Genomic DNA, 16,414 nt, shown 5'->3' with positions numbered 1-16,414 from the left:
ATTATTGGTATTATAAGTTTTAAAAATACTTTTACCCTAATAACAATAAATAAGAACAGACAGTAATGCTATAATCGCCCAAGTTTTTTCATTTGGAAAAAATAGAGACATTTCCTTTCTGAAGGTAAATTGTATGTGCACACGTGTGCAGATGTATGCTGGTGAGTGTGTGTGGGTACATAAAAATGCTTTAGCAGGTGAATGCATCAAGCTTAGGATTGCAACAAATCCTGATCAGGACAATGTGTACTTAAAAAAAAATTCGTCCACTACTAACCAGTGCCCAGGAAGCCCATCTCTCAAAGGGGCCGAGAGATGGTGAGATGCGATGGTATCTGGGTTAGATATGGCCCTCTGATTTCATGAGGCCCCAAGAGATGTGGTGTCTACTGACACAGCAACACAACCAGGGTTTAGAAGTCCTACAGCAAGATCTAAATGGGCAACAACATGGAGAAGTAATGGGAAGTAGATGCTGTATGTACCCTACCCAGATCCCTTTATATCAAGCCAGTGGACCCAAGCCCCAGCTGCTGTGAGCTGGGCTAACAACCACCTCCTTCTAGGAAGAATTGCTGTTAGACCAAGTCTTCATGCCTGGAAAATTATGCCATAATTATCAGTAAGTAAAAACAACATTGATATGCACTTCAACGAGTTGGGGGCTAAGTGAGATAATACATGTTCTAATCCAGTGCCTGGCACAAAGTAGGTGCTCAATAAATTTTAGCTACCTTTTTCCATTGCCCTTTTATTTGTTCTCTATTTCCTTTAGCTAACTATAAGAGAGAATTCCTATTTCAAAGAGATTACCAGTTATATTGTATTTACCACGTATACAGTCTCTATTTGCTATTCAAATGGAAGTCAAGACCACTTTTTATCTCTAAGTTATGTTTTACACTTTAATAACTCCCTGCTTTCTGCGGTTTAGCAGTCTATTCTTGTCTGACAGAATAAACTTTATAGCTTGTAATATCTTTACAGTTTAAAGAGGTTCAAGTGTATATATTCCGTAACAGTTGGGTAGCAAAGTGTTCTTTTCTAAAAGGATTATGTTTAATATAGAAAAGCAAGGTGTAATGATCGGTTTTACATATTTAGAAATTAACCATCTCTGGGTATAAAGTGCTATTTTTATACTGGAATTCAAAGTCTGTATGCATTCTATTTTCAGAATTTCTCAATAAAGGAGGAAGCCCATTGAAAATCTCAGGGAGGGATGGGCAGGAGTAGGATGGTATCTCTTCAACTTTTCCCTATCATTTTTACGTTTTAGACATATGTGAATTTAATGTTTCCCCAGTCTGAGGAAGAGCAGGCTGAAGGGGAGGGAACACTGGCTCCCATGACACAGAAAAGGTCTTATAAATAATCTGCAGTTGTTCTCTGATGAGCTCACTGCTAGGAAGACCAGATGTGAGAAGGAGCCTAGAAGCCAGAATATACAGCAGCCCCTCCGCATAGGTACTGTTCTACCTTGCAGCTCGGGAAGAGCTGACAAGCATTGGTTGTGGAGTTGGACAAATCTAAGTTTGAATTCTTGCTCTGCTATAATCCTTGATAGTTTATTTATTTATTTACTATGGGCAAGTTACGAACTCTCAGTTTCCATATTTGTAAAATGTGATAAATACCTACACTGTGTGTGTGGAGCTACTTATAAGAACTATATTAAATGGGATAATATATTTAAATACTTCTCATAGTGTCTGGCGATGCAGTACATGGGCAATAATGGTAGCTGTTATTATTTTTATTGCTGGATGCAGTTTTTTAAATTTTCCATTAGCTGGGCATAGAAATATGTTTTTATCTCCAACAGGGAAGGCAATAGCTTCTTTTTCCTTCTTCCATTAAGAGAATTTTGGACCTTTGTATGTAATCCTGCAAATCCCAGCAAAGTACACATTCTCTGTTCTCTCTTACAAAGGGCAGAGAAACTCTACTCACTGGAAGCAGAAAAAGTGCAAAGAGTTGCCTACAACTGGCATCACAGCTATTTAGGGGAGTCAGGTATAAAAGTTATTCACAGTTCAATTGGCCCCAGAGCAGGCATCATGCCAGCAGAGAAAGCACCGCATTCCATCACTGACCTTGGAGAGGGGGACGGGCTCCGGTTCTAGCAATTGCCGACTTACGGAGGGCTCGGTGCTAGAGGAAGCAGTCCTCTCCAGTATGTGAATACTCTGAAAATAAATGGAAACATAGCCGAGGGTTAGACAACTCACTTTTCATGTGAATGTGCATGGGGATGAAATCATACATAACACAGTCAAAACAGTGAATTATGTTTAAAATGGCAAGTTCCTGAAAAGACCAAAGATAGCAGCAACAGTCAGAAAAATATGTCGGCACAGGATTTTCCCCTCCTCTTCTAGAATTGCTGCTGAACTGCTGCTGCAATGCTGGTTTCAGTCTTGGAGAGTCAGAGGAATATCTCTTGAAAAATTTTATGATACACAAGAAAACTTACAACTTTATGACGATGACACACCTATTACTTAGACTAATTAGCCTTACATAGAAATATTTGCTCAACTCTCCAACTGGGAATAGCAACAGACAAAAAGAAAGGTCTATGTTAAAAAATCCAGAGGTGGCCAGGCATGGTGGCTCACGCCTATAATCCCAGCACGTTGGGAGGCTGGGGCAGACGGATCACCTGAGGTCAGGAGTTTGAGACCAACCTGGCCAACATGGTGAAACCCTGTCTCTATTAAAAATGCAAAAATTAGCCAGGCTTGGTGGTGGAAGCCCGCAATCCCAGCTACTTGGGAGGCTGAAGCAGGAGAATCGCTTGAACCTGGGAGGTGCAGGTTGCGGTGAGCCAAGATTGCACCATGCACTCCAGCCTAGGCAACAAGAAGGAAACTCCATCGCAAAATTAAACAAATAAATAAAAATTCAGAGCCTTCACACCCTTCAGTCTCTAAAGTGTCTTACAAAACTGCACAGAAAAGAAAACAATTCACCAAACACCATAAACGGTAGGTGTCTTTTACAAAGAACACTTATATATTAGTAAGATAAAATTTCAACAGAAAAATGGATGAAGTACATGAACAAGTGACACATGTAAAACATTTGAAAAGATGTTCGAACTTAGAAATATTCAATAAAAGAATCAATTTTTTTTAACCCATCAGATTCAAGAATGAAGTGGGGTTGGAAGAAAGAAAATGTAAATTTGATATGATCTTTCTAAAGAGGAATTTTGCAATTATATTAAAACCCTTGAGGGGAAAAAAGCACATGCCTTAACCTAAATTACATAAATCTACTCATTAAGAACCCCTCACTATCTTGGCACATTATAAAAGCATAAAAGAAGGAAACAAACCTATTTCATGCACTCTTCAAATACATGTGAACAAAACTTCCCTACTGTAAAGACTACAAAGAATTTTTTAAAGTTTTTTTTTTTTTTTAAATGCATGAGGTGATTTTTCTAAAAAAGAACGATGGGTAATAAAAATCAAAGATACAAGTGTCATTGTAAAGATCAAAGATACAAGTGTCACTGTATTACAGAGATATAAAATGCTTCCCCCACCAACAAATACATTACCTTATACTTTGAGATGATTTTCTATAGGAGAAAAAGTTTCCAACATAATTTTTAAAATAACCATTTAGAAATTACACACTTTAGTAGCAAGCTTCTCCCTCACCATTTACTAGAATAGCAACAAAAAACTTCAGTCAAATAAATAAAATAAAGTACAAGACCAGAAACTACCATTGAAATATGTTATTTATTCATTCATAGTTCAATTAATCAACACATCATTATTAGGCACCTACACTGTGCCAGGCACAGATGACAGGGCCACAGAGAACAAAACAGACAAGAGAACTACTCTTATGATGCTTATATTCTAGAAAGAGTTCTTATCATGCAAAAGACCAAATAATGTTTAGGACATTTTTGTAAGCCCACGTATTAACCTTGTCTCATGTGGCTACTGCTTTTGCTTACTTTAATCTTCCAGTCAGGTATCTCTGATCTGAGCTTCTCTTTGAGGACTCTCCCCGATCCCCATCCTTTCATGTTGCTGGGCAATAAACCACAGATACATCACCAACTGTTCCCCTGCCTCCAAAAAAACATGCTAAGGAAAACAAAGCCTGGAAAGAAACTTGACCTTAGCAACTATGTAGGCAGGAAATAAAGTAACTAAGCTAGGGAGAGGAAATTAAATCCCCTAACTTCCAAATCAAGCCATAGACATAGAAATCGATGTGGTATATTTAAAGTGTGATAGAAATAAATTTTGCCTCTATAGATACGAGGGGATACTAAAGATGTTGCCATAATTATGTAGGTCAGAAGGGTTAGCAACCACACAGACCAGGACCCACAACTGCAAAATACCTACCACAGTACCTAGCACAAAGAACACAATATTAGTCTCTTCTCCATTTGATGTTACAAAACAATTTATATTACGGAAGAAAAATAAGAAGTTCAATCATTTCAAATATAGCACAATATATCTAAACCCCAAATTCTGTTGATTTGTCAAAGCCCAGAGAATCATAAAAAACATTTAGTGAGACATAGCAAGTAAATGAATATTTTTAGCATCAATCATGTATGTATTTGTTACTGAAAAAATTAAAGGACAATTTAGAAAATTACCAGTGGATACCCATTATTGTAATTGTAACTAGCTTCAAAACATAAGCTATTCCATGGAACCTCCAGGATGACAATGAAGAAGCCAACAGCTCTTGTAGAAACTTGCCAACCTTGCAGGCACGGTGGCTCATGCCTGTAATCCCAGCACTTTGGGAGGCCGAGGTGGGCGGATCACGAGGTCAGGAGATCGAGACCATCCTGGCTAACACAGTGAAACCCCGTCTCTACTAAAAACACAAAAAACTTAGCGGAGCGTGGTGGCGGCTGCCTGTAGTCCCAGCTACTTGGGAGGCTGAGGCAGGAGAATGGCGTGAACCTGGGGAGGCGGAGCTTGCCGTGAGCCGAGATTGCGTCACTGCGGGACCGTCTCAAAAACAACAACAAAAAAAACTTGCCAGTCTTGTATTTTTATATTATTAGAACCTATCATTGTCTATTCAATAATAAAAAATTAATCCCCTACCTTGAATTTTCTCTGGACTCATGGTTTTAAAAACTAAAAGCATAACCCTAAAGTTATGTAATTACCGACCAGTTTGTTATTTTAAATGAAATATCTAAGTACTTGAGTGTTGTATTTTTTATACCAGCAGCTATAAAGAAGACAGTTTAAACTGACCATACCCAGTCCTGGCCTCTAGCTAGATTGAGTGCTCCTTGAAGGTGTGGATAAGCTCCCAAGTAGCTGGGACTACAGGCAGCCGCCACCACGCTCTGCTAAGTTTTTCTTCATCGTGGACTTCCATCTTCTCTACCCATGATCCACCCCATCCTAGTACAACAATCTGCACACCGAAGCCCGTCAAAAATGCAGGGAATTTGTTAGTGCTAATTGGCAGAGAACAGTCCTTCAGCAATCAATTACCTTCCAGCTTTATCTTGGAATTATTATTATTACTATTATTATTCTTTTTTGAGACAGAATCTTGCTCCGTCGCCAGGCTGGAGTGCAGCGGCACAATCTCGGCTCACTGCAACCTCCACCTCCTGGGTTCACGATTCTCCTGACTCAGCCTCCCGAGTAGCTGGGATTACAGGCGCCCGCCACGACGCCTGGTTGTATTTTTAGTAGAGACGGGATTTCATCATGTTGGCCAGGATGGCCTCGATCTCTTGACCTTGTAATCCACTCACCTTGGCCTCCCAAAGTGCTGGGATTACAGGCGAGAGCCACCGCACCCAGCCTATCTTGGAATTATAAAATCATGTTCCAATAGGATAGAAATTTTGAAAACAGTTAAAAGCCTAACTTTTAAAACAGAAAAATCTAGTGGATTAATCACAGAACTCTTATTTATTCAATTTAAAGCTATGACTAGTCATTAGGGAACACATCAAATTTAATTTCACGACATCTTCAGTTAACAAACATTAGTTCTTTTCATAAGGCTTCCTTTAAGATCATAATTTGTGGTATAATTTTTGTACTTTTCTTCACAAGATAGCTGTTTTCATATTCTTTCAGAGTGAATTGGAAACACATGCCACTACCTTCAAAGTGTTATACACATTATGTAAGCAAGTTAAATAAAGGGTTATGTAAACCAGTCGATTATTATTTTAAAATCAAGTTTCCTCTCAAATGCTAAAATTACAACTTAATTTCCAGGTAAGTTTTTTAAGGAACTTAGAACACACAGAGAAGGTGGAAGTACTTACCCGCCCTCTGTTTCCCCTGATCAGAGATAACTGATGCATATTTAGCTTAAAACCAGGAACCTGGAACACATATTTCATGTCACTCTTTAATTTGGTAAGAATATGCTCCTCGGGTTAGTGTTCATTGATCTCAATACCTCTTGGGCAGCAAGTGGAAATGTGCCAACATGACTGTAGTCTAGTTTACTTGGTATCAAAGACGCAGGTAAACAGATGGACAATGAGACACTTAATAATAGTTGAATGGTTTCGTACAACTCACGCAGAGAGAAACGTGACTCTCAAAATGAGAGTCCAGGAGATCTGTTGAATAGGGGTCTTTTCATTTACCTACTTAAATTTCATTACAACGATATAAAGACACTGCTGGAAATGTTTTGGGCTGCGGCTACAAATTTCTGCATAGGCTCACTTTTTCTGCAAATTTAGGATAGTAGTAAAGAGAATTGGTCCATTGCTCTTTGAATGTTTACTCCATTGAAATTGTTCATGTAACTATCTTAGCTAAGCTATTTTTATATTCACAGATTACCCAAAATATTTTCAAAGAAAAATATCCAAAATAATTTAGAAATTTCTAAACTACGTTCTTCAAGCTTTCGGCTATTTGGCATGTCTCTCTTCTAGTTATAGCTGCTACTTTGAACGTAGCAACACTATTTCAGTGGTACTAGTAACTTTTGTAGGATAGTGTTGATGATGATGATGATGATGGCAGTTAATATTTACTGGTTTTTACATTCCTATCTCTATGCTTTACATGAATTACTGCATTTCATCTTCACAAGCCTTTGAATAATGACTATTAAATGATCTGCCTGACTGACCAGAGAAAGGGACATAGAGGTTAAGAGAGGCACACAGTCACTAAGGGCTGGAGTTGGAAGGTGACAAGATTTTACTCGAGTCAGGCTTGTAAATATGGCCTTCTGAATTAACATTAAAGCTAACGTCAAATGACAAAAATAACAGAAATTTCAAATCGCTAAATATCACAAAGCATCTTCTACCCAATCTTCTGTGGATATAGAGAAGCAGAAATGAGTGAAATAAAAAAGAAAAAATTATAGCACTCTTAAATATGGTATGATCTTAGGGATAATTTCTTTGTTACCCTTACAGCACACTCAAGTTAATTTCCAATTTTATTTTTTTTCAAAAACACACTCAAACCAGACAATTTCTAATTTTCAAGAACTGAGAGCAAGTCAGCTAGCTTTTACTTTGGGGGTACAGAGTATGGGGCAGACAAAAGAACATAAGTTTTGCAACCCTTCAGACCAGTATACCAACCCTCATCTGCTATTTACTGTGTGACGTAGACAAATCATTAACCTCTTTCAACCCCAGTGTCCTCTATCTGTAAAATGAGGATCATAATATCTACCTTGCAAGACACTGCAAGTCACAGAGTAGGCATCCAGTGTATGCGCAGTGCTGCCCAAAGTCTGGCACACAGTAGGCACCCAATAAATAGCAGCTATCATCTCAGTTATAAACATTACAGGAATAAATCTCTAGGAACCTTACACATTCCCACTGCCACAGAAAGATGACTTTCAAACACTTTGCTGGTGTCTGACACCTGGGAGCCCTTTTGGAAGTGAGGAATCCATGCCTTCCATGACCATCATGTTACCCAGCGAACCCAGTAACCATGGTCAGCGTCACCTCATGATCAGGACATCAAAATTTGGTGAGACAGCTGTTAACATGAGTTGAGACAGATGGCCTATTCTTTAATGGGAAGGCAACAGCAGTGATGGCAGCATAGATTACATCCTTCTGAATGCCTGCAGCAGAAGATGTGTGTGGATTTTCCTTCAAAACAGTTTTTTCTTTGTACTAGCATAAAATATTAAAATCACCAAAGCCAAAAGGCCATGGCTGAAGAAGTAGCAATTATACTACTTTCTCCATTATCTGGCCTTCACTGCAAGATGCAGAAGTGCATTAACAGTAGGTCTCTATATAAGCGCCCTTAAAATGAATGAAAGTAGAAAATTTTAGAAACAGTGGCTGAAAAACGTCCACACAGCACACCTGGGAAATTCTGAAGGGAGAAAAGCAAAGTCAGCACAGTCCCATCCTTTCCTGCACAGAATTATGAATCAGCCAGTATAGCCTCACCATTGAACTGTTCTGTTTTAAGACACCCTGTGTTGTAAGAAATACCATGTGGACCCATCAAGTGGTCCATTGATAGCAAAGAGTAGTTCAGCGATATTGACTATGAAGAGATAAAAGGTATGGGAATAAACAGCTTTTTAATTCCCATGGTTGCCTTTAAGTAGAAATAGAACCAGAACTTACTGGTGAACTTCCTCCTGATTCTGTACTCATAACACTCAACAGCATAACTAAATCAGAGGAAACCACAGCAACCAGAGTATAAGCACATACGGATCATGCTTCATTACAGCAATTATAAACAAATGGCAAATCACATAGACAAATACCAGGGCATATCAAGAGCTAATGCTCTGGAACATGTAGAGTCAGTTTAAAGCAGGAAAACTGTGACGTGAAAAGAACACTAATCTGTAATTTTCTAAAAGGCTTTTAAAATTACCCAGGATAAGGATTTTTCTTTTTCTTTTTTTTTTTTAAGAAAAAAATATCTATTATTTATTACACTGAACAATTCTGACCACCAACAACCAATGAGGTCCAGGAGAGACCTTGCTTCTCAACAAACTTTCCTCCCTTGCTTTAACATTTTTGAGGATTCTTTCCCAAACCTATTACATCTGAATTATGATGGTTACAAATTTTCCAACTCTGCCACTCCTTCCAGTGCATTATTTTTAGTATCTTCATTAAAGGGGCAAAATAAAATAAAATAAAATAAAAATAATAAAGATTCTGTACTTGTAATAACAAAACAATGTTGGAAACTGTCATTAAATCAGGACAAGTGAAAAACAGATCCGTTTCCAGACTCACCAGACTATAAATTTAGGAAGTAGACAAAAAAATTAAAAATTAATTACACTCAATAGGATACATTAAATATGTACAGTTTTTGTATGTCAATCATACCTAAGTAGTTTTAAAAACAAATGATCTGACCCATACCGCCAACTAATAAAGAACAAACAAATGAGTCACACAAAAGAAAAATCACACATTTTGGTTTACTTCTACTTTTGAGTTAAAAACACTAACAATAAAATTTGCATGCAACGATTACGGTTCCCTAAATACAACAGATGAATTATTTTATATATACATCTTATTTTTATTTATGGAGAATCGGTTAATATACACATTTTAAGTTCAACATATTATGTATTTATGAGTGGGAAGCAACCTTAAACATTTTAAACACCAGAAATATACAAAACAATTATAAGTGAAATAATACAGACAAAGTCCCTTGTGTTTTGATCCTAGAGTCAAACCATAGAAATCTCAGGTTAAGAGAACTTTGAAAAATACTGTTTCGAATATTAAAAATCATGTGTTTGAGGGAGGGAGAGAATTAACAGCCTTTCTTTGCCTTAAGGATTTTTCAGTATGATAATCACTCACATGATTTTGCCAACAATACAAGAGAAAAAAAAGAGGCCATATATCTTTTTAATATTTATGTAGGTTCATTTGAGGCAAAAAGTTGGACTGTTTTGATCACCCTTATAAACTGAGAGCATATCATTCATATACATATCATATTCATTCTTTCATTCAGCAAGTATTTATGAAAATATGTATTGATATCAGATCTTATATTTATGAGAATATATGTTCTTTCATTCAGCAAATATTCATCATATACAATATGTTCTCATAAACATTTGCTGAATGAAAGAATGAATAACGATTCACTATATGTATATATATATACACGCACACACACATATATATATAGTCTAAGTTCCTGCTGAGACATAATTAAGTTAAATTACTGTGAGATCAAATGTAAGCAGGAAAGAAGACAAAAGGTGACCCAGCTCATGCCTCCGCACCTCAAAGTGGTTTGAAAAACTTGTGCCAAGCTTCCCATGTGGCATAATATCCTTCATACTCATTTAACTTCTAATTTTATTCTTATTGAGGTACGGTGTGCAATTTCATTATATTTTAATATAATACATAATGATATTTAATATTTGCTGACAATTTTATCACATTTACGACATTCCAAATACTGTTTTTTTTTAAATTATTTTTTATTATTATACTTTAAGTTCCAGGGTACATGTGCATAACGTACAGGTTTGTTACATATGTATACTTGTGCCATGTTGCTGTGCTGCACCCATCAACTCGTCATTTACATCAGGTATAACTCCCAGTGCAATCCCTTCCCCCTCCCCCCTCCCCATGATAGGCCCCGGTGTGTGATGTTCCCCTTCCCGAGTCCAAGTGATCTCATTGTTCAGTTCCCACCTATGAGTGAGAACATGCGGTGTTTGGTTTTCTGTTCTTGCGATAGTTTGCTAAGAATGATGGTTTCCAGCTGCATCCATGTCCCTACAAAGGACACAAACTCGTCCTTTTTTATGGCTGCATAGTATTCCATGGTGTATATGTGCCACATTTTCTTAATCCAGTCTGTCACTGATGGACATTTGGATTGATTCCAAGTCTTTGCTATTGTGAATAGTGCCGCAATAAACATACGTGTGCATGTGTCTTTATAGCAGCATGATTTATAATCCTTTGGGTATATACCCAGTAATGGGATGGCTGGGTCATATGGTACATCTAGTTCTAGATCCTTGAGGAATCGCCATACTGTTTTCCATAATGGTTGAACTAGTTTACAATCCCACCAACAGTGTAAAAGTGTTCCTATTTCTCCACATCCTCTCCAGCACCTGTTGTTTCCTGACTTTTTAATGATTGCCATTCTAACTGGTGTGAGATGGTATCTCATTGTGGTTTTGATTTGCATTTCTCTGATGGCCAGTGATGATGAGCATTTTTTCATGTGTCTGTTGGCTGTATGAATGTCTTCTTTTGAGAAATGTCTGTTCATATCCTTTGCCCACTTTTTGATGGGGTTGTTTGTTTTTTTCTTGTAAATTTGTTTGAGTTCTTTGTAGGTTCTGGATATTAGCCCTTTGTCAGATGAGTAGATTGCAAAAATTTTCTCCCATTCTGTAGGTTGCCTGTTCACTCTGATGGTAGTTTCTTTTGCAGTGCAGAAGCTCTTTAGTTTAATGAGATCCCATTTGTCAATTTTGGCTTTTGTTGCCGTTGCTTTTGGTGTTTTAGACATGAAGTCTTTGCCCATGCCTATGTCCTGAATGGTACTACCTAGGTTTTCCTCTAGGGTTTTTATGGTATTAGGTCTAACATTTAAGTCTCTAATCCATCTTGAATTAATATTCATATAAGGAGTAAGGAAAGGATCCAGTTTCAGCTTTCTACTTATGGCTAGCCAATTTTCCCAGCACCATTTATTAAATAGGCAATCCTTTCCCCATTTCTTGTTTCTCTCAGGTTTGTCAAAGATCAGATGGCTGTAGATGTGTGGTATTATTTCTGAGGACTCTGTTCTGTTCCATTGGTCTATATCTCTGTTTTGGTACCAGTACCATGCTGTTTTGGTTACTGTAGCCTTGTAGTATAGTTTGAAGTCAGGTAGTCTGATGCCTCCAGCTTTGTTCTTTTGACTTAGGATTGTCTTGGAGATGCGGGCTCTTTTTTGGTTCCATATGAACTTTAAAGCAGTTTTTTCCAATTCTGTGAAGAAACTCGTTGGTAGCTTGATGGGGATGGCATTGAATCTATAAATAACCTTGGGCAGTATGGCCATTTTCACAATATTTATTCTTCCTATCCATGAGCATGGTATGTTCTTCCATTTGTTTGTGTCCTCTTTTATTTCACTGAGCAGTGGTTTGTAGTTCTCCTTGAGGAGGTCCTTTACATCCCTTGTAAGTTGGATTCCTAGGTATTTTATTCTCTTTGAAGCAAATACTGTTTTAAAGATATACACACACAAACTCATATAATACGACCTTTAGAAAAACACATTCATTGCCGAAATTTTGGGGGGAAAACAGAAAAATAGAAAGTAAAACCACACATAAGCAGCAATAAACTTTTTCAATATTTTGATATATTTTATTTCAGTTTTTTTAATGCATATACACACTCAATGCTTAAAAACAAAATGAAAAATTTTTTTTTTCAATTTAATAGCCTTTTTGCTTGTTTTTTGGTTTCAATGAGCAATACAGTCCTCCCTTGGTATCCTTGGGGGACTGACTCCAGGACCTTCTGCAGATACCAAAATCCACAGATGCTCAACTCCTTTATACATAATGCCATAGTATTTGCATATAACCTATGCACATCTTTCCGTATACTTTAAATCATCTCCATATTACTTATGATACCTAATACTATGTAAATGCGATGTAAACAGTTGTTATACTGTATTGTTTTTTATTTGCATATTTTTGATCGTTGTATTGTAGCAGGGGGGATATTTTCAATCCATGGCTGGTTACATAAACGATGTTATGTATGTAACCCTTTATATGGCTCAACAATGGCTGATTCAGTCCACGGATCTGGAACCTGTGGCTACGGAGGTTTTAAAAGTAAAATGTTCCCACAGCATTAAATATTCAAAAGCAATTTTAGCAGCTGTGCAATATTTCACTGTATAGCTATGAGAGAGGTTATTTAAATACTTCCTTGTTGAATGTTAGACTGTTTCTAATTTTTTTACTACTATAAGAACACATCAATAAACATTTTTTTAACTGAAATCTTTAACGTGTATCTTTGATTGTTTCCTTAGAATACATGTTTTTAGAAGCTGAGTTACTGGGTCCCATAGTATGACTTTTTTAAAAAACTGTAGTTACATACCACTAAATTTCACTCCAAAAAAGTTAAATCAATTAACATGCTTAGCAGTAATGCAGGAGAGTATCTATTTCCTTGAAACCTCACCAGTTCTGGCTATTAAAATTTTTGACAAATCAGCTCTTAATTGGGAGTTGAGGTCAGGAAGTCTGGCACTTGAAATATAAAACATACTGTATATGCAGAACTTTCCTTTACCTTCGTAAGAATATTTCGCTTCCAGTCTAGGAGAGTTACAATGGATACCAGACAGAGGGAGGTAAGATTTTCTGTTTGTCCAAGTTGAAAATCAAATAAAGCAGTTTTACAGACCTAGGGTCCTTTGGGATGATGTTTTTATAGTTCTAATGAAACACCTAAAAATGTTCTCTGTAAAGTGATCATTTCCAAAACTGAGTGAATAACAGTCTCCTGGGGAGGCTTCTGTAAATAACAGATTCTCAGGCCTTTTCAAGGACCTACTGAATGAGACCCTCTGGGCTTCATTAACTCATGATACTGTGGCCCTCTCTATTTGGTGTGATGCCTGAGAACCTAACGAGCAGTTCTAATCTTGGATCTGACAGACGAATGTGCTTCTATAAAATTGTCACCCAAAACCAGTCATCTCAAGGTAACACGAGATAACCTCTAAAGTAAAAAACTGATAAAGGCAGGCCTAGAGAACTGAAAGGCTTTGGCAGGCACAGAAAGCAGTGAACAGATTCCTAACCAAGTAGCATTCGATTCTGAATCATCTGTGGGTAATGAGTATCCATGTGCCATTATATAACATATAATGATATTTAATATTTGATGACACTTTTGTCATATTTACTACATTTCAAACACTGTTTTAAAGCTACACACACACTAACTCATAAAATATGACCTTTAGGAAAACACATTCCAGGTAACAAATCTCTTTCTAGTGGTCTCAATTTCAGCACATTTGACATGGACTGAACATGTACCGTAAACACCAAGCAACAGTGACAGGGATCTCCAAAAGGTGGCGATGCCAAGAAAGCTGTGGAGCTGCTCATTGCATCTAATGGAAAGGTTAATAGCAGTTGTCAATAAAACTCTCATTGCAAAAGGATGACCGAAACTTCTCATTCCAAAAGCAATACGTGTAGTAAAAATGCAAAAACTGAGAAAAGCACAGATAGCATAGAATTCACCTATGATGGCAACAGTTCATGACAGAAACTATCAACATTTTAGTCTATGTACCATTTGATTTACAGTTTCCCAGGTCATCAAGGATGTGAAAAATTACTATTATTGCTCAAGGGAAAAAATGAGGAGGCAATACCTAACTCAAAAATGATTGACAAATGCTGCCTACAAGGTTCACTTCAAAGTATACAGGAGGCCCGGACATCCAGCTTGGCAAGCATTACAACATCTAATAGTGGAGGGGCCAAGAACAAGGGCTCCAGCAACTGGGTTCCAGGGAGCAAATCCTGTCTCCACTGCTCATTAGCTGTTGGCAAGACATTTCACCCCTTTGACACTTCTAGCCTTACACAGTGAGAGCTCATGAAATACTAGCTATTGCTGGTGTTATTCTATTGGTTTGTACACACATTTTGCCGAATATTTAGACTCTTCAAAACACCCAGTTTGCATCCAAGCCACAAAAATTGGTCCTAGTCTGAGCTTTTGTAAACAAATATTATTTTCTCACTGACACTGGTCCTAAGTCCCAAAAAGTTGATTCCATGGGATGGGTGGAATCCCAAAAAGGCTAAACTGAAATTTGAATCAACTCAATAATTTAAATATACCCAGCACTCCAGAGAGGACACTGCAGATTTTCAGATCAGGTTAGTGTTTCTCTCTGAACTGACAGTTGGGTTCCAGGGTCATCCTGCAAATCCCTAGGTCCAGTGGAATTCTACACAGAGCTAATAATTCAGGTTATATTCCTCCTTACTGGTGACACTGGAGGTGATTATAATTGGAGGTTAGGTATCAAATCAGGGATGCTTGACTTTCTTTTCTCTAGAAATTAGAACATTTTTGTTTGAGATAACATTCTATTTTTCACAACTCAAAGAAATCCATTTCCTATTTAGAAGATTTGACACTATGTCTCAAAGTAGTGATTTAGTTATTTCATTCAACAGAGCGATTCAAAGATGCTCCAGAGGCTCAGTCGGAAGAGACAAATTCCAATTCAGTTCATGTATATGCTGGGAGATCTTTTTATTAGCCTGTTTGTTCAACAAGAAAAATTGTTATGAAAACTTTGTACATAAAGGATAGTTGATGAGAGACATTTTTACTGTCTGGTTTTCCAGGCACCTTCTTTACTTATAATGAGTTTCCTGTATAACAGATGCTGCTGAAATCTGCTCTGAGTGGCCATGTCACTAGCCCATGGTTACACCAGCACATGGTCCCACTGAGTCACTGTTGGGGATGGCTTTAACATGTCACCAGTGGGCTTTGAATGAACAGGCCACTGTTGGTTTTGAAATGTACTGCTGTTGATAATACATAGGAAATATTTTCGATACTTGTGTAATTGAAATATATAGTTGTTAAAAGATGGACCATGATACTGAATATAGATTTTGTAAAAACTGGTAAGAAGATGAACTTCTAGCCTCTGACGACTTATTTATTTTTTATTATTTATAACTTTTTTCTTAAAATGTTCTTTATTTTATGATCTCTGAGCTTCAGCAAACTTTGAATCATTATGAAGGCTGGCTGGCTTTTTCTTCTTTGATTTTTCATTGAACAAAAAAATTGACTCATTTAAGGAATTACAAGGTCTAACCTGGTGGAGATATATATATATATATATATATATATATATATATATATATATAAGAATTCACTCATGACAGATGCTATCAACTGAAAAGTATGCATTCCAAACCCTATATTCTCAGAGCCATAGTGTCTGATTTTCTGATACAACTTGAAAATAACACAAATAAAAATAATCAATGGCTCCAAATACAGGACTTGCTTTTGAAAACGCAGATCCTTGGGCATAATCCTAGAACTACTGAAAATGCCTCAGAAACATATATTTTGTTAACATTCTCTAAAGTATGTAGGCATAGGCCAGGCACAGTGGCTCACGCCTGTGATCTCAGCACTTATTATATAATGTGACCATAAAATGCATACTGATCAGGAAACAATAACCTTCATTTTAAAATAAAGAGAGGCTAGGTGCAGTGGCTCATGCCTGAAATCCCAGCACTTTGGGAGGTTGAGGTTGGTGGATCACTCGAGGTCAGGAGTTTGAGACTAGCTTGGCGAACGTAGTGAAAC

At 37.2% G+C, this 16,414-nt stretch overlaps 1 protein-coding gene across 13 annotated transcripts in view; it reads right to left on the bottom strand.

Moving 5' to 3' along the window:
- The window catches only part of LOC105468962 (oxysterol binding protein like 6), a 207,579-nt gene that overhangs the window by 70,957 nt on the left and 120,208 nt on the right, over positions 1–16,414 (bottom strand). For all 13 annotated transcript variants that reach the window (XM_011719442.3, XM_011719447.3, XM_011719448.3 and 10 more), the window contains exon 4: positions 2,097–2,189. In XM_011719442.3, coding sequence (XP_011717744.1) covers positions 2,097–2,189 — 93 coding nt within the window. The remainder of the gene's footprint in view (positions 1–2,096; positions 2,190–16,414) is intronic.

Source organism: Macaca nemestrina, chromosome 11 (genome assembly GCF_043159975.1).
Source record: "Macaca nemestrina isolate mMacNem1 chromosome 11, mMacNem.hap1, whole genome shotgun sequence".
NCBI classification, from domain to species: domain Eukaryota; kingdom Metazoa; phylum Chordata; class Mammalia; order Primates; family Cercopithecidae; genus Macaca; species Macaca nemestrina.
The sequence above is the reverse complement of the archived record's forward strand: the minus strand, read 5'-3'. Positions and strand labels throughout refer to the sequence as shown.